The 18,605-nt window shown below is 37.5% G+C and overlaps 2 protein-coding genes across 3 annotated transcripts; both read left to right on the top strand.

Moving 5' to 3' along the window:
* The first annotated feature begins 4,636 nt into the window (after window positions 1-4,636).
* Window positions 4,637-9,691, top strand: LOC100702876 (interferon-induced protein 44-like). Its single transcript, XM_003440976.5, has 9 exons — window positions 4,637-4,769; window positions 4,940-4,975; window positions 5,313-5,345; window positions 6,151-6,184; window positions 7,967-8,162; window positions 8,403-8,555; window positions 8,636-8,807; window positions 8,907-9,007; window positions 9,171-9,691. The coding sequence occupies exons 2-9, from the start codon at window positions 4,960-4,962 to the stop codon at window positions 9,348-9,350; spliced, it is 885 nt and encodes a 294-aa protein (XP_003441024.2). The 5' UTR covers window positions 4,637-4,769; window positions 4,940-4,959; the 3' UTR covers window positions 9,351-9,691.
* A 3,296-nt stretch (window positions 9,692-12,987) lies between these two features.
* On the top strand, window positions 12,988-16,996 carry LOC100703957 (interferon-induced protein 44). Of its 2 annotated transcripts, XM_019351611.2 has the most exons (9): window positions 12,988-13,103; window positions 13,288-13,335; window positions 13,700-13,720; window positions 14,501-14,534; window positions 15,304-15,499; window positions 15,724-15,876; window positions 15,973-16,144; window positions 16,240-16,340; window positions 16,538-16,996. In XM_019351611.2, the coding sequence occupies exons 2-9, from the start codon at window positions 13,308-13,310 to the stop codon at window positions 16,703-16,705; spliced, it is 873 nt and encodes a 290-aa protein (XP_019207156.1). In that variant the 5' UTR covers window positions 12,988-13,103; window positions 13,288-13,307; the 3' UTR covers window positions 16,706-16,996. The 2 variants fall into 2 exon arrangements, with proteins under 2 accessions (XP_019207156.1, XP_019207157.1); XM_019351612.2 differs by lacking the exons at window positions 12,988-13,103; window positions 13,288-13,335; window positions 13,700-13,720 and adding an exon at window positions 13,760-14,407.
* Window positions 16,997-18,605: the final 1,609 nt, after the last annotated feature.

Raw genomic sequence — 18,605 nt, forward strand, 5'->3', positions numbered from 1 at the left:
CTCAAACTGCCCCACTGACATCCTGAACTATTTACGATCACACAGCTTCAGCTCCTGGATGCAACCATGAAATTCTCCCTGCTGCTGTTTTCTTAGGTTCTTACTTTTCTCAGCTCGTCATCGTTTGACGTTGACTTCATGTTTAGTTTTCACAGTGCGTTTATTGAGGAGGAATTTTCCTCAAAAACGCAATATGTTCAGTGTGTAACAGCCTTGACAGATAATATTTAAAAAATATTAATTTAAAATGTTACCCTTCCAGTGTGACTCATACAATTAACATTTTCACTTTACAGTGTTAGAGGTAGAAGAGAGGAGCATACCATGGGGATGAGTATTAAGGGTGTGGTTCCTTAGAGAGGTGTACTAGAATTATTAAGACTAACCCTTTAATTTCACCAACTCTCTGTTAATCCTAGAGTCACAATTTTATATTACCTGTGTTTGTTTGTTGTGTTATTTCCTGTTTGTTCATAACCTTGTTGTGTAAACTCTAAGTGGTAAATTCTATTGCAAATTTCTTTATGAACTGCGGAAGAGCGAGACCTGAAGCTGAGCCAAAATTGTAGCTCGAGCTTTGGCAGCAACAGCCTCAGGTGACAGATTCACCATTGCAGTAAGTAAGCCCCGAGGACGCATTTCTTATTATTACAGTTGCTGTTAGAGGCTTGCATGAAAAACACATTTAATACAAGATTTTCTAGAACTACAGGAGTGCAATGCAGTGTTAAATGCTTTGTAGATGAACTATAAGTAAATTTACAGTACAGGACATCTCAAACTCAGAAAGAAATGCTAGGAACGTGAGATGTTGGTTGGATACTGTACACAAATATGTCTGGCTTTCCAACCATAGTCAGACTGTTACTCATGAAACCGGTAAGTTTACCTTCTCAGCTTTGTGTTAAATTGTTTCTATTCAAAATAAGTTCAGCCAGGCTGATACTTTGTTACTACTGCCAGTGTGAGAGTCGCAACATTGTTGCAGTAAACAGTGTAATAACATTGCTTTACAGACTGTTTCAGTTAATGTAATGAGTTGATTGTTGTTATTGTGTAGAGCTTGTTGTCTGTTGTAATAACTACTGTAATATCTACGCTTTTCTTTGCAAACAACCACATATGTGAACCCACGTCTCACATGTATTTAAGTGTATTCTTTCATCTACTAGAGGGCAGTGTCGATATAACAATGACAATTTCATCACATTTAACTATGATTGTGGGTTTATACCATATTGTATTATCTGCCTCTGTTTCACAGTTAAGATGATATTTTCTTGTTTTGTTTTTTTACCTGAATGATTGAAAGAGTTCTTTAACTAATTTTTATTTATATTTTGTTTATATTACTATGTCGTACTTATAAGAATTTCATATTTCTACTTGCCAGTGATGGTGTGTGCCTAAAGTGTGGCAGTGATAAATACAGTTCTCCATTACCGTGTCATTATATTATGTCTCTGACCGTACATTATTACAATGGGACAGCACTGAACCACGTTCCAGAGATAATGGGTTATATTGCATCTGCTATAACATGAATCAAAAGCATGTTGGGTGATTCCCTGATAAATGTTTTCTGCTTCCATTTATATTATATCCTTATATGAAAAATTAATGTATTAAGAAAACCTTACCAACGTGTAGTGTAAGTTGCCAAGTTGAAGAATATGTTGAGTTCTAGAGACACAAATACATCTTTAGATGGCAAATCTTTGAAGCTAGAATTTAAGCATGTGTATAGCATGTGATTTCCCCCCCAGTAACTTTAGTGTTTGAAATGTGTTGGATTGTTTGCAACAAAAATTAAGGACATTTAAAATGAGATACTGCTGAGAAACTCTAAAGAGGCTTATAACAGATATAACACAACTATTTTATAGCTGTGTTATATCTTTTTGCAGTTTTATTTTAAAAAAAAAAAAGTTGGCAGGTTTTGTAAGCTGCCAAATGCTTCCATAGGGCTGTGTCTCTGCAACTGCAATAAGCCTCATATTTGTTGTTTAATACTTTAGATGCTGTTGTTGATTTTCCACAGACTGCAATGAATCTTTATTTGAAGCATGTGAAAACTTTTCAAATGTCTTTGTGGATAAGGTGGCTAATATGAGAACTCAGATATTACCCTATGCCATTTACCCATCATCCTCTGTTCCCTGCGCTGCTGCCTTTTATCAGTTTATTAAGCCTGTGACTTTACCTTTTTATATGAGGTTGTTGGTCAACAGAAGTCCTCAGGTTCCCCCACAGATGCAGTCCCACCCTGACTATTTAAAAGAGGTGATTTCTGCTTTGGGGCCAGTTCTTGTTAGTAACAGCAGCTGGTCCTTGACTGTAACCCCAAAAGACTGTAGGCTTATGTGCAGCACTTTGTGACTCTGTCTAGAAAGGTGCTATATAAATACAATTTTATTGTCATTATTTTGTTTTATAACGCAACCTCTAATTAGAAAGGCCAGCCTGGCTCCCACCATGCTGTCCAATTTTAGAGCAATCTCCAAGCTACCTTATTTCAAACATTTTGGGGAAAAAAAAGAGTCTATACTATATATTATAATATGTTTTTAAGGGATTTTAGTCTGGTTTAAAAAATTTTCATAGGACAGAACCTGTACTACTAAGGGTGTTTAATGACATTCTTTTAGCTACAGGCGGTTGGAATGATGTGATCCTAGTTTTACTAGATTAATAGCCTTTGCTACAGAGGGTCACATTGTTCTGATATTTTGTTTGGAACATTTTGCACGTATTAATGGCACTACCCTGAATTGGTGTAAGTCCTGCCTGGCTGAAAGAACATTTTGTAGTTTTAAGTCATCATGTTCTCCTTGTCATGTTGAATACCTCAGGGCTCAATCCTTGGGCCCCTGCTGTTTTTATTAAATCTTCTTCCCCTGTGCTCCGTGTTTAAAAAGCACAAATGTGCTTCCCACTTTTATGCTGGTAACAGTCAGGTGTATATGCCCGTTAAACTAGAAAAACCTTAAATGTCTTGATAAAGTAAAAGTTGGATGGCCCTCATGGTCTTCGGTCCTGATATTACTGGTGGGTCTCCTCCTTTAGATCTGGGCCCTCTTACACAATACAAAACATTTTGTCACTAACCTGGGTGTCAAAATGGACAGTGATTTTAACCTAGATAAGCAATTCAGTGCTGTGGTGAAAGCCAGTGTTTTCTTTTTTATTTACCGTAGACAATTGGTCACACACAGTCTTCTAGACTTCACGTTAACATTTTGTAGTTTGTTTTTAAGTCTTTAAATGACCTTGCCCCACTCTCTGAGCTCTTACAGGTGCACTCATCCTCCTAGTCACAAACGTCAGCTAAGTTGTGGAATTCTCTGCCTTTGCATATTACACATGCTTCTGCACTGACGTTTTTTAAGTAACTATTTAAAGCCCACCTTCTTTCATTGGCCACAGTGAGAGAGTTGACTTTTAATTTTTGTTCAATTATTATTAATGAATTTGAATTTCTATTGTGAGCTTAATGATGAGCATTTTAGCCAGCACATTGTTTTAAAGCACTTTATAAAAAGTGCTTTGAAACAAGGAACAGCTAGACTTGGCTGGGCTTTGCGTGTCTCTGCTAATGAATGTGTGTCCTGTACTACCTGTAGAACAAGTTGGCGCAGTGGCTGGATTTCACTGATGTATAAACAACTCACGCTCACCTACTTCTTTCACTTTCAGAAAGACCTACATTTAAAAACAGTCATTGTATTCAACTTGGTAATTATTTGTTATAGTCATGAACTACAACATGTCTATGAAGCTATCCTTGTTTAGGGGGGATTAGTAGCAATGGACATATGACACCGATGCTCCAATACAAGCCTCCAACTCCAACTGGTATTTTCCTTGAACCACTGCTTCAAAGCTTACTTCAATGCCGGAGGGCAGACAAACAAACACTTGGCCTGTGATGTCTCCTCACGTCTACTCATGTCTGAATCACGTGACTGCTTGAAGCAATCGATACTGCTACATGAGATTCTTTGAAACGCCTTATTCCCGTGTGAATGTGTGTTTTCGAAAGCTGGAGAAGTTGCTAGCAAGAAAATAAAAAACAAACCAATGTAAAAAAAAATTGTGATTAAAAATCTTTAAATCTCAGTCCCATGTAAGATTAGTCACACCCCGCTTTAGTTACACAAGCACACCCTACCATCCCAGCACATCCTGTTTCCAACTGCTTCCAGCTGCTACAATGCAACTGTTTTTGTTGTATTTGTATCAAATACAACAAAGTGTCCGGCAGCCTCGCCTCTGTCAGTGCGCCCCAGGGCAGCTGTGGCTACAATATAGCTTGCCATCACCCTGTGTGAATGACTGAATGTAGTGCAAAGCACTTTGGGGTCCTTAGGGACTATGTAAAGTGCTATACAAATACAGGCCATTTACCATTTTACAGCGCAAGCAGCAAATCCAGGTGGCTGAAAAAAACAGGAGACAAAATCACTGAGGCAGACAAACAGTACAACATGACAGAGAACTAAAGAAAACTGAGGGTTTAAATGCACTCGAGGTAATCAGGGGAAAAGACACAAGGTGCAGGTGAACAGAATCATTTAACTTTACCTACAAGTTAAGAAGCTATGTAGCTACAACTAGAGTAGACTGCCATCCGATAGAAAGAATAATAGAAGTCACATGACCCAAAGAGAAAGTGAAACAACAATTTAAAATCCAAACTCATACATCATCTACATCAGTGTGAACAACAACCAAGACACACCAACTTCACAGCCAAATTGGACATTCAGGTATGGTAACATTGTGTTAATAATCCAATGCAGGAAATCCAGTTATTAAATTATTAAATTTAGCGGATTAAGTCATCTCACATTTGGTTCAGATGTGTCAAGTTAAAATAATTTAATTTCAAGAAGAATTTAAAGAGTTTACTTTTCTTTTCCGTTTGTTTTATTTACAGGTAGTTGGTAACAAAAAGTCATGAAACTTTTTCAGTGTAAGTCATTATTCGTGACTTTCTTCTTCCTTCTTTTTCTTTGTTGATTTGCCCTTAACACGGTTTGTTCAGCCCTCGGGGATTTAATATGTAACATTGAGCTACACAAATAAAACTGGCTTGACTTAACAAATAGTTTTGAAATGAGGAAATGCTGCAGACTCCAGTGATCTTGATCTGAATTTGTTGCAAAATTATTTTACAACAGAACAGTTACCATAATGTCCTTTGATTTGAAAGTGGCAAACATTTCATTTGACTGGAAAATCCAATATAACTGAACTGAATATATAAAGTGTTGCTAACATGTTTGTAAATTGTCATATTTTAATTGCAGTTAAACGCCCAGCACGTCCCGTTTCACCTCCTCGTAAGATATTTAAAATATGATACAAAATTCAAACCTGAAGACAAAACAAGAGGCTTTTACACACCGGACGCGTAAAATCTGTGCAAATGTTTCCTAGTTTACAAATATTTTTCGGACTCATCTGTTCTTTATGCAGCTGTTCACACTGACCGTTTGAGCTGCAGAACTCCAAGAAGTTTAGAAAAAAAAACTTTCAGTAGTTGAACTTTGGGCAAGGTGAGATTGATTAGAGGCAGAGCCACGTTACTGAAACCCCGAATAAATCGCTGCATTCTTTTTTTCAGACCAAGCGATTCTTCTGATTTCTTGAATCCAAATAAAGAAGATCTGAACAACAAACCCACTGCGTTTGGCAGCTCTTAACTCACATGGCACTCGTACTGAAAACACAACCAGATGGAAATAGTCACGTGATATTATTTACATCAGACACACAGTTACACGATGCTTTGGTTCAGTCGGCTCTGTAAAATGATTTCCTGCCTCCTGAGATCTGGTCCCAACTCTGCCAACAACACCTCAAACTGCCCCACTGACATCCTGAACTATGTACGAACACACAGCTTCAGCTCCTGGATCCAACCATTCTCCCTGCTGCTGTTTTCTTAGGTTCTTACTTTTCTCAGCTCGGCATCGTTTGACGTCGGCTTCATTTTTAGTTTTTACAGTCCGTTTATTGAGGAGGAATTTTCCTCAAAAGCGCAACGCGTTCAGTGTGTAACAGCCTTAACACATGATGATGCGTGACTAATTTAAAACGTTGCCCTTCCAGTGTGACTCATACAATTTACATTTCACTTTACAGTGTTAGAGGAAGACGAGAGGAGCATACCATGGAGGTGAGTATTAAGGGTGTGGTTCCTTAGAGAGGTGTACTAGAATTATTAAAAAATAACTCTTTCATTTCACCAACTCTGTGTTAATCCCAGAGTCACAATTTTTATATCACGAAATTGATCTGTTTCGACCTGTTATAACAGCAGTCTGGTGAGGAAGGAGCGGCTAACAGGTCCACCGAGCATGTTGTTGTGGGAGCTGAATAACTCGAGGCCAGTCAGTTAAATCGAACAAAAGACCTTTATTTGACATTAGCAACATAAGACCATACAGGCCAGGTCTCCACGGCTCTACTCCGCCCGTACATACATGTGGGGGGATGCGTATGCGTCGGTACCAGCCCGTTACGTCGGAATGGTTTCTCTCGGAACAGACACACTAGCAGCATGAAACGTCTGCCACTATACTCACACACACTAGGAGACTCCCCCAACTACTACAATAATAATAATTTTCATGCTTTTACATGGTGATGCAGAAATTCTCATCTTATTTTTTTACAATTATAGATGCTTTAAGGCTTTCTACACCCTCACTACACATTTTATACACTTTTCTCAGACAGGCATGAACATTTTCACACTTTTCTCTCTTGTTTAAACACTCTCAAAGTTCAAACCTTCATAGAAAAATAAGTCCAGTATTATAGAATGAAACCAAAGATCAAACCCTGTTTTCAGGTCCAGAACATGGGAATAGAGTAGCTGCGAGAGAATTCAACATTAATGAATCAATGGTACAGAAGTAGAGGAAGCAAGAAGATTGAGTTGAGTAAAGTTTGACTTATCTGTTTTGTTTCGCACCTTATAATCTGGTGTGACTTATGGTCCGAAAAATACATTAACTTCTACCTTCCTTTGTCCAGAAGTCCAACTTTTTATGCGATGGTAGCATCGTACTCTGCCTTTTGGGTGCTACCACAGGTGCCTTTGACAGTGCGAAACATTTCGTTGACAATGTTGGAGAGAAAACTTACAAACATACAGTACAGCACTTCAGAGTCACACTGCTAGCGATCGAAGATTTATGTAAATTTGGCAAGCTGAATGCATTCTGTACTGGGACGACACACGGGACCAGATTGATTGACAATGGTCTAAGCCAATCAGTTCACAGAACACAATACGTTGTAAACAAACAAACAAAAAAAGCATGCAAAATTGCACAAAAACGAAAAGGTGAACCGCGTTATAGCACGGGACCACTGTAGCAGAAAACAGATTAGAACACTGTATGGTTTATTTGGATATTTATCACAGAGAATCCATCAATAAAATTAATAAAGCTTTGACAAAGCTTATGTGATTTAGAGGTTTGCCATTAGATGTTAATGTCAGAACAGATTGCAGCAGATAATGTGTAAATGTATCAATACAAAGATTTAATCCTCCACTGAAGAAAAGTGTTAGCAGAGAAATGTGTTGAATTATGATTTCAAAAGATTAATCATTTTCATTATAGATCAACAGCACCTTTTGCTCTTATGTCTCCAATAGTCAGGTCTATGAGCTAGATGACATGTCAAATGCCCCTTTTATATAGCATCACACACTTTGGCAAAAAGCCCGAGTTATCAATAATAGCCACCATCACAATGCTAATTTTCTCTGACTCTGGTTTTTGGTATTATCAGACAAGACAATTCAAACCTGACTATGTCAGTCTGGCTTGGTTGTACACCCCTCAAGTGTTTTGTTTGTTTTATTATTTTGTGTGTGTTCATAACACTGTTGTGTAAACTGTAAGTGTAAACTGAATCCTATTGTAATTTTCTAAATGAACAGTGAAAGAGAGCGAGACCTGCAACTTGTCAGAGATTACAAGCCTCACAAAGATGTCCAACATCTCAGAATTATGCTTTATGGACCACCAGGTGCTGGAAAGTCCAGCTTCATCAACTCTGTGGACAGTACTTTAAGAGGCAAAATCGCAGCTCGAGCTTTGGCAGCGGCAGCCTTTGGTGTCAGTTTCACTAATGCAGTATGTATGAGGATGTATCTATTCTTATCATAGTTGCTGTTAGAGGCTTGCATGAAAACACACTCATTTCCTTTGAGGTTTTCTAGGACTACAGGAGCGCACTGCAGTGGTAACTGCTTTGTACACAATAAACTATAAAAAGAGTGAAAAAAGTCCGTACAACTAGTGTGTAAATTATTCAGAAAACTGTTTAGGGTCTTTAGTATATGACATTATAAACACTATTTTTTACATTCACAGTACAGGACATATAAAATTCATAAAGGAAATCCAGAAAATGTTTATGCTTTTGCATTCAATGACACCATGGGGCTTGAGAGGGGCACTGAGAGAGGAATTCTTGTGGAAGACATCAAACTTGCCATGAGTGGACATGTAAAAGAAGGTTACAGGGTATGACATCTTTATTCAGACGCAATCTGTTAAACAGTATCATGCAAAAAGGTTTAAGTGATTTTGCTTTTTTTCCCCAGTTCAACCCCAAATGTCCCTTGTTTGAAACGGATCCTGACTACAACAGTTCTCCTACTTTAGATGACAAAGTCCACATTCTGGTTTTAGTCATTCCAGCCGACAAACTGAGCATAATCGATGATGAAACCCGGAGGAAGATGAAAGAAGTCAGACTAGCAGCTCGTGACAAAGGTGAGAGCAGATGTTGTTTTAAGTGCATTTATTATGTCTTAATTTCAAATACTCGAAAAACATGAGATAAAATGATTGCATTGGTTTCTGTATTGGCAGGGATCCCACAAATAGCTGTCATCACTAGAATTGATGAAGCCTGTCCTGAAGTCAAAAAAGACATACAGAACGCCTACAAGAGCAAGCACTTGAATAAGCTGGTATGTTCAAAGAAGTAACATTCACGAGCTTGTAGACAGTTTACACATGAATGCAACATCTGTAAATCAGCTGTACATTTTAGTATATTTTTAGAGAAACCTCAGCTGGAATCAGTACAAATAATTCAAGGTTTTTTTTAAATGTAATATTGTATAAACTTAGATGGACACAGTGAACGTGGACCTGGGTATTCCACTGAACTGCATCTTCCTCGTGAAGAACTACCACAAAGAAATCGAGACGAATGACAACATGGATTCACTGATACTGTGTGCACTGAAAAAAGTCATTGACTATGGAGAGGACTTCCTGAATGACCAGAATGATCCAGATGATGTGTGAGGGGGACAGAAAAGGGTGATTTTGCTTCACCGGCATTACAATCACAGCCACACAAACAGTTGATTTCACTAGAAACTTTATCAAACTGATTATTGTTTTGTTCTTATTTTATTTAACTTTTTGTTCTTTTGCAGATTAAATCCAAATAAACTTCAAAGAAAACCAATACATGTACTTTTTGTTATTTACTGTATGAAAAATGACAGCTATATACCTGTAACCTGTTGCCTCCTGTGTAACTCAAATAACTGATTTCAAGTCTCGATGTAAGACTGTCCTCTCTGAGTAAGTGATTTCTTGTTTCCAGAATTGTAATTAAATCTGTTCACTTAAAGTAATGACGACTGACCAGAGAGTGTGTGTTTATTCGTTCATTATATTTATTATACTGACATAACATTGGTAATGTTGGCAATTAATGATATTTTAGGAGCTCTCCCACCTTTCAAACTTCATCATTTTCATTTTCAACATATTCTTTTAATTCACATTTCCACCATCCTTAATAATGCGTGTTAGATCTGCAATAAGCTGGTGACCTGTCCATGTTGTACTATGCTGTCCACCCTATTACAGCTGGGATAGCACCAGCACCCCTATGACCCTGAGCTGGATAAGCGGAAGAGGATGTATGGATGGATATTTAATGACTTAGGTTATCAATCCATACATGCAACCAGGTACAAATCAGGACTTGTATATGTCCTTTGCCCCCTCCTTTGCTATACAATTGGGAGCTTAATCAGATGTTGCAGTTTGTCAGACTTGCAGTCAGAGTCAGACTATTATTTATGAAGCTAGTAAGTTTACCTTCTCAGCTTTGTGTTTAATTATTTCCATTCAGAGTAAATTCAGCTGTTCTGATTAGAGATGGACCGATCTGATATTACGTATCGGTATCGGTCTGATACTGACCTAAATTACTGGATCGGATATCGGCGAGAAATAAAAAATGTAATCGATCCATTAAATATCAAAAAAGCACCTCACAAAACTTGCGACACGGTGTAACTCGGCTCATAACCGTAGCACGTCAGAGCAGTATGCATCACGTGTGTGTATTTGTAGCCTCAAACCAGCATTTCAACTCCGAGGAAGTTATCCCAGAGAGAAGTAAAGCAAGTGTGTAAGTTCATCTCTGAATGTTTGTAAAGCATACCCACGTTAATCTTAACAACCGATATATGGAGCAACTGCCTCTCTCTCCCTCCCTCCCCTGCTGCTACTTCAATCATGAAACTGATTAATGATCAGCTGATCGGCTTTTCTGTCGTGAGTCAATCTTTCTTATTTGTTTTTGGCCCACTTTGCACCAGAAAGAGGAAACCAGCGGCTGAACAACAGCAGCACGTTTAACCTTGATAAGCTGTTGTTAGAATTTATTTAATATTACTTTCTACACCAGGATCCTTTTCTACGTAGCTGACGGCTGGTAACTGTGCAGGGGCGGATCTAGCAAAGTTTAGCCAGGGGGGCCGATAGGGCATGAACAGGGAAAAGGGGGCACAAAGACATACTTTTCTTTCTTATTCTCATTTAAAATATCTAGCTTTTAATAAATAATTATCTGAATCTTACACCCAAAGTTTTAATCTGATGTGAAATGCATAGAAGTCCATTACTGTATATAGTAACTGTTAAGTCTAATATACCCTAGTAAGCTATAGTACTTTTTCCTTTGGGAAGGTACCATCTGTGAATTCTGCAATTCTGTAGAAGAAAGATGCTGAATCTATTTAATTATCCTTGAAAAATAATTTATTTCTGTGCATTTTTTTTTCACCCTGCATCAAATTAAAGTTGATTACATCGATTAAGCATCATCAGGTGGAGGGTGGGGGGTTCCCTATTTTTTTTTGCTGGGAGTTTGCAACCCTATTAGTTGGGTTGCTTAATATTTCTGCTAAGTACTCTTTAAAATACCACAATAGGAAGGATGGAGTAGGTTTAAGTTTATTAGATTGATCAGTGTTGCTGAACTATGAAATGTTTTGGGCGCAGTGTATTTTTTGCATACAGGTATAACAGAATAGCTTTAGTGTTGTTGTTTATTTAAACTTGAGTATGAACTTATACAAAATGCAGCAAGATATTAAAACCAGTTTTATTGATTAAAAAATACACTATATCGGATTCATATCGGTATCGGCAGATATCCAAATTTATGATATCGGTATCGGTATTGGACATAAAAAAGTGGTATCATGCCATCTCTAGTTCTGATACTTTGTTACTACTGTCAGTGCAAGAGTAGCAACATTGTAACAGCGAAGAGTGTAAAAGCATTGCTTCACATACTATATTTCAGTTAGTGAGTGTATGTTATTGTGTAGAGCTAATGTTTACCAGAGAGTGTTATCTGTAGTAATTACTGCTGTAATATCTACACCTGTTTTTGGAGACAGCCCCATATGTCAACCCTCTGTTAGAGTGCCTCTTGAGTATTCGTTGGTCCACTAGAGGACAGTGTTGAGCCTCAAATGACCAATGTGATCCAATAAAGCTATGATGCTGGAACACGATAAATACAGATGAGACAGCAGGGAGCAAATCAGGATTAGACGGGGCAAGGCAAAGCAAAACTCAATATCAAGCACATGACACTATCAAATTAAAGCATGAACTAAAACAAACACACACATGCAGCAAACAGGAAGGGAGATATGACTGAATGGGAAAACAATGGACACAACTAAATAGGGAAACAAACAACCAGGGCATCATCATCATCATCATCATCACCCTTATTTATAAAGCACTTTAAAACAACCACACAAAGTGCTGTACATTGGAACCGTATAATAAAATTACACAAGATATAAATAAAAGCAACATAAAATAAAAGCAAAATAATTAATTAAATAACTAATTTCATTACAAGAGAAAATTAAGTGTCACTGAGGTTAAAAGCCAAAGAATAAAAGTGGGTTTTAAGACGCGATTTAAAAGTGGACAGTGAAGGGGCCTCTCTAACGTGCAAGGGCAAATTATTCCATAATTTAGGACCCACGATAGAAAAGGCCCTGTCCCCTCTGAGCTTCCTCCTGGATCTCGGTACCTCCAGGAGCAGCTGGTCAGCTGACCTGAGAGACCAACAGGGTGTGTGGGGATGAAGAAGCTCAGAGAGGTAAGGCGGGGCAAGACTGTGAAAGCATTTCACAGAGGGCACAAAGCGACAAGACAGATACAGGGACAAGAGTAGGAAACAAAAAGGGATCATAAAAGAAGGTAACTTGGAATAATAAAATCAAGTTGATGAACTACATTATAAAGAGAAACTACAGAGGATATAATAAGTTCTAAAGGAAACTAAACAAAACTAATATACAAAAAGCCAAACCAAAACACAGAAGATTCTCAAAAACACCAGGAGCATACAGTAGAAGAAAAACTTGAGAATAACTAACAAAGAAAACTATTAATACTAAATCAGAATGAAAACACAACTGGAGCGGAGGTAAAAAGGTAATATTCAAACAACAACAAAGGCTAAAACTTAAAATGCTGGTTACAAAACCCAGGATTATGACAGAAGCAAGTTTTTAATTTTAAGAAATAGGTGTAAGTGGCACATACACATTAAGAAGCTATGCAGCTACAACTAGATTAGACTGGCATCAGAGAGAATAATAGAGGTCACATGAACCAAAGAGAAAGTGAAAGGACATTTATAAATCCAAAGTCATACATGATCTACATCAGTGTGAACAACAACCAAGACATGACAACTTCACAGCACAGTTGGACATTCAGGTATGGTGACATTGTGTTAATAATCCAATGCAGGAAATCCAGTTATTAAATTATTAAATTGACTGGATTGAGTCATCTCACATTTGGTTCCGATGTGTCAAGTTAAAAGAATTTAATTTCTAGAAGAATTTAAAGGGTTTACTATTTTTTAATTTACTGTCTTTTCTGCTTGTTAAATTCACAGATAGTTGATGACAAAAAAACATGGAGAAAATTAAAAAAATCTTTTCGGGTAAGCAGTTTTTTTCATTTCATATTCATTGTTTGTGGTTTTCTTCGTCCTTCTCTTTTGATTTGCCCTATATTGTCATATTTGTGAAGCCTTCAGGGGTTTAACATGTAATATTGACTACACAAATAAAACTGGCTTGACTTGACTGAACAGTTTTGAAATCAGGAAATGCTGCAGACTCGAGTGATCTTGATCTGAATTTGTTATAGATGTTTGCAAAATTATTTTACAACAGAACAGTTACCATAATGTCCTTTGATTTGAAAGTGGCAAACATGTCATTTGACTGGAAAATCCAATATAACTGAACTGAATATATAAAGTGTTGCTAACATGTTTTTACTTTGTCATATTTCAATTGCAGGTAATCGCTTACCACCTTCTTGTAAGATATTTAAAAAATAATACAAAATTATTTAGTCCTGAGGACAAAACTTGAGGCTTTTACACACCGGACATGTAAAATCTGCGCAAATATTTTCTGGTCTAAAAGAATTTTTCGGACTCATCTGTTAGTGCAGCTAATGCAGCTGTTCACACTGACAGTTTGAGCAGCAGAATTCCAGGAAGTGTAAACAAAATTTGTGGACTGGAACTTTGGAGGGATTGGTTACAGGCAGAGCAACTTTACTGAAATACCGAGTAAATGATGGAATTTATGTATTTATTTGTTTTTGCGAACCAACATCGATTTTTGGTCAGATCTTTTTTTCATATCCGAATAAAAAGATCTGACCAACCAGGCCACTGTGTTAGACAACGAGCGCACTCTTAACGCACATGGCACTCCTACTGAACAATCAAACGGAAATAGTCATGTCATACTATCTGTAGACACACAGCTACTTTCTGAAATCATTTTCCTGCCTCGCCTCAAATTGCCCCACTGACATCCTGAACTATGTACAAACACACAGTTTCATTTCCTGGATCCAACCGTTAAATTCTCCCTGCTGCTGTTTTCTTCGTTTCCTACTTTTCTCAGCTCGTCATCGTTTGACGTCGGCTTCATTTTTAGTTTTCACAGCCTGTTTATTGAGGAGGAATTATCCTCAAAAAAGCAACACGTTCAGTGTGTAACAGCCTTAATACATAATGATGCGTAATTAATTTATAACGTTGCCCTTACAGTGTGACTCATACAATTTACATTTTCACTTTACAGTGTTAGAGGTAGAAGAGAGGAGCATACCATGGGGGTGAGTATTAAGAGTGTGGTTCCTTAGAGAGGTGTACTAGAATTAATAAGATTAACCATTTAATTTCACCTGTGTCACAATTTTATATCACAAAATCAATGTCTTTTGACCTGTTTGATCATTGTGGTAACTTATGCTCAATGTTCGTTCAATTTTATTTTAACCTCCTAAAACCCGAACTCTTTTATGGCATGAATTTTTAATTTCTTTCTGCTATTTGGGCTGATTGGGACCTGATGAATGTAAAAACAAAGAATTACCAGATTTTTTTTTACCTGATTTTTGTTTCTAAGAAAAATGAGAGCCACATATAAGGATATTCATTTAAAATTTTGATAGGACAGTAGCAGTATAATGCCCTTGTAGAGGGAAAATTTAGTATTTTGGTCTAAATAACCCAAAATGTGATGTCCACATATGTGGACGCCAGGTCCTAGGAGGTTAAAACCATCTGTGGGTGTCACACTTTTAGTAATTCTGATGTCAGTGTAAGTGATTCTCTGCTATTAAATATTATACATTCAAATTGTTACAGCAGCACAAACTTCTGAGTCACAATGTGGAATTCACATAGTTTCCCATGGTGACACAGAAATGCATATTTGGTTATTTCAGGCTTCTGAAATTGCAGGTAGTAGAAAACAGATGTCAGTCTGTCTCAGTAGTACACCCCTCAAGTGTTTTGTTTGTTTGTTGTGTTATTTTGTGTTTCTTCATAACACTGTTGTGTAAACACACTAAATCCTATTGTAATTTTCTAAATGAACAGTGAAAGAGAGCGAGAACTGCAGCTTGTCAGAGATTACAAGCCTCACAAAGATGTCCAGCATCTCAGAATTATGCTTCATGGACCACCAGGTGCTGGAAAGTCCAGCTTCATCAACTCTGTCGACAGTACTTTAAGAGGCAAAATCGCAACTCGAGCTTTGGCAGATGCAACCTCTGGTGACAGTTTCACCATTGCAGTATGTATGAGGATGTATATATCCTTATCATAGTTGCACACTCATTTCCTTTTTCCGTTTTTCTATGACTACAGGAGCTTACTGCAGTGGTAGCTGCTTTATAAGCATTAAACTATAAACGAGTGAAAAATAGACAGCATAACTAGTGTGTAAATTATTTTGAAAACTGTTAGGATCTTTAGTATCTGGCACTAATATAACCACACCACACTTTTTATTTACAGTACAAGACATTTAAAATTCAGAAAGGAAATCCAGAAACTTTTTACCCTTTTGTCTTCACTGACACCATGGGGCTTGAGAGGGGCGCTGAGAAAGGAATTCATGTAGAAGACATCAAACTTGCCATTAGTGGACATGTCAAAGAAGGTTACACGGTATGATGCCTTCATCCAGATGCTTGTACACAGTCTGTGATACAGAAACTGTATCATGCAAAAAGGTTTAAGTGATTTTGCTTTTTTTTTCCCCAGTTCAAACCCACAGCTCTCTTGCGTGAATCGGATCCTAACTACAACAGTTCTCCTACGTTAGATGACAAAGTCCATGTTCTGGTTGTCATTATTCCAGCCGACACAGTGAGCATAATCAATGATGAAACTTGGAGGAAGCTGAAAGAAGTCAGACTACATGCTCGTGACAAAGGTGAGAGCAGATGTTGCTCTACATGTATGATGTCACGATCTCAAATACTAGAAAAACATGAGATAAAATGCTTGCATTGGTTCCTGTATTGGCAGGGATCCCACAAATAGCTGTTATCACTAAAATTGATGAAGCCTGTCCTGAAGTCAAAAAAGACATAAAGAACACCTACAGGAGCAAGCACTTGAATCAGCTGGTATGTTCCAGGACTTTCATAACTTTCATGAGTTTACACATGAATGTAACATCTGTAATTCAGCTGTACATTTCAGTATATTTGTACAGAAACCTCAGCTATAATGAGTACAAATATTTGAATAAGTAATTTATAATTATGTCACTAGTGCAACAATACAGTTACAGTTTTTTAAATGTAATATTGTTTAAACTTAGATGTACAAAGTGAACGTGGACCTGGGTATTCTACTGAACTGCATCTTCCTCGTGAAGAACTACCACAAAGAAACTGATACGAATAACGATGTGGATTCACTGATACTGAGTGTACTGAAAAAGATCATTGACTATGGAGAGGACCACCTGAATGACGTACAATCCTGACGTGTAATCAATGTGTGAGGGGGATAGAAAATGAAAATGTTCAGTTACTCTTCAAGTGATTATGCTCATGTTTCGTTTGCCATCGTTACAGTCACAGTCACACAAAAAGTGTGTGAAAAGAAACTTATTTTCTTTAGCAAATTAAATCCAAATAAACTTCAAGGAAAATCAGCACATGTACTTTTTGCTATTTACGGTATATTCAAAATGGTAACTGCATGAAGAATGACACATATATGCTTGTAAACTGCTCTCTGCCGTGTAACTCAAATAAATCATTTTAACCCTTGATGTAAGACTCTCCTCTGTGAATCAGTGATTTCTTGTTTCCAGAACTGTAATTTAAGTTGGATAAGTGGTAGAGAATCGATGAACATATATATATAATTACTTAGGTTTTCATCCCATACAAGCATCCAGTTAGATATATAAGTCCAAATCAGTTCTTGTATATGTGCTTAGTCCCCCCCTTGGCTATGCATTTGAGAGCTTAATCAGATGGTACAGATCATCTGGCTTCTAGTCACAGTCGGACTACTATTCATGAAACTAGTAAGTTTTCCTTCTCAGCTTTTTGTTTAATTATTTCCATTTAGAGTAAATTCAGCCATGCTGATACTTTGTTACTACTGTCAGTGTGAGAGTAACAACATTGTAGGAATAAACAGTGTATAAGTATTGCTCGCTGCTGTTTAAAAGTTTGAGAGGAAAGAGTGGATATAAAAACAAACGTCAAAGATGGGCTCAGTCTACGTACACATTTGATATCAGGTCAGCAATTACAGTGTCTGTGTCCTGTTTTAAGATCATATCTGTAAAATAGCTTTTAGCCAACATGAGGAAGTTAAATAAAGTTGTGCCTATGACTTTATTACTGATGCTCATCAGGGAAAGACAAAGTGAGGTGTGTGGCAGGCTTGGTTAGGATCCAAATACTGGACTTGGAGACAGAATAATTAACGAAAGGCAGCAGCTTTATTGTTGGAAAATACATGCTAACACTAACTACATGAACACTAAAAGGAAACAAACATAAAATGAGTTAGAACTAAGAATCTTGCGCTAAACTACGAATGGCTAGGCGAGACATAACATGACGTGGGTATAAAACAAGGCGCTTACACAGCAACTGCGGAAGAAGTGACAACAAACAGGAAGACACAGGGCTTCAGTACACAGAGGGATAACGAGGGAAATGAGGCACAGGAGGAGAGCACAGCTGGGAGTAATCAAACATGATGAGACCAAGGGGAAGCAAAACTCAATACACTGACAGGACACGGACTTTCAAAGTAAAACAGGAAACATGAGACAATTCACAAAGATGCAGACTTGACACTGAGACACAGGCAGAATGAATATGACACATGGAACACAGGGAAGATACAGTGACTTTAACTAAAAGCAGGAACAACAAATATAACATGAACAGAAAATCATCAAGAGAACTCAAAACCATGAATAGCAATAATCAAGGAATATAAATGAAACACAAACACAAACCAATGGGTCGCTGACCCAGTGCCGTGACACAAGGAGACATGAGGGATACTTCCCAGAGTCTGACCTGCATTGATCCAGCTGCTCCGTGTCCGTGGTTACCATGGTTACTGCATAAGGTGGTGTGAATTAAACAACTGGCACTGCAGTAACTTACCGGCGATATAATTGTTTACATTTTCATTACAAAAGAACTGTCTGACTTGGTTACCTCAGGTTAACTTGGATAACTTATACTTTCGGAGTATCACAGATAACGCCCAGGTGATCTCTGAAATCTGGCCTCGTGTGGACTTTCCGAGGACACCATTATACTGAAATAAATAGGCTATTACCAAAATACACGTGCTATATTATAAACTATGATAGAAATCTAGAGGTGCTATTAATGTTGGGGATT

Source organism: Oreochromis niloticus, linkage group LG23 (genome assembly GCF_001858045.2).
Source record: "Oreochromis niloticus isolate F11D_XX linkage group LG23, O_niloticus_UMD_NMBU, whole genome shotgun sequence".
NCBI classification, from domain to species: domain Eukaryota; kingdom Metazoa; phylum Chordata; class Actinopteri; order Cichliformes; family Cichlidae; genus Oreochromis; species Oreochromis niloticus.

What these genes read in the sequence shown, in the direction of transcription:
- LOC100703957 (XM_019351611.2), top strand. Translation starts at nt 13,308, where the DNA reads ATGGAGAAAATTAAAAAAATCTTTTCGG. An exon ending in AATTAAAAAAATCTTTTCGG is followed by an intron (nt 13,336 to 13,699) that starts GTAAGCAGTTTT and finishes TTTCAATTGCAG; the next exon opens with GTAATCGCTTACCACCTTCT. An exon ending in GTGACAGTTTCACCATTGCA is followed by an intron (nt 15,500 to 15,723) that starts GTATGTATGAGG and finishes TTTTATTTACAG; the next exon opens with TACAAGACATTTAAAATTCA.
- LOC100702876 (XM_003440976.5), top strand. An exon ending in ACGTCCCGTTTCACCTCCTC is followed by an intron (nt 5,346 to 6,150) that starts GTAAGATATTTA and finishes TTCACTTTACAG; the next exon opens with TGTTAGAGGAAGACGAGAGG. An exon ending in ATGTAAAAGAAGGTTACAGG is followed by an intron (nt 8,556 to 8,635) that starts GTATGACATCTT and finishes TTTTTTCCCCAG; the next exon opens with TTCAACCCCAAATGTCCCTT.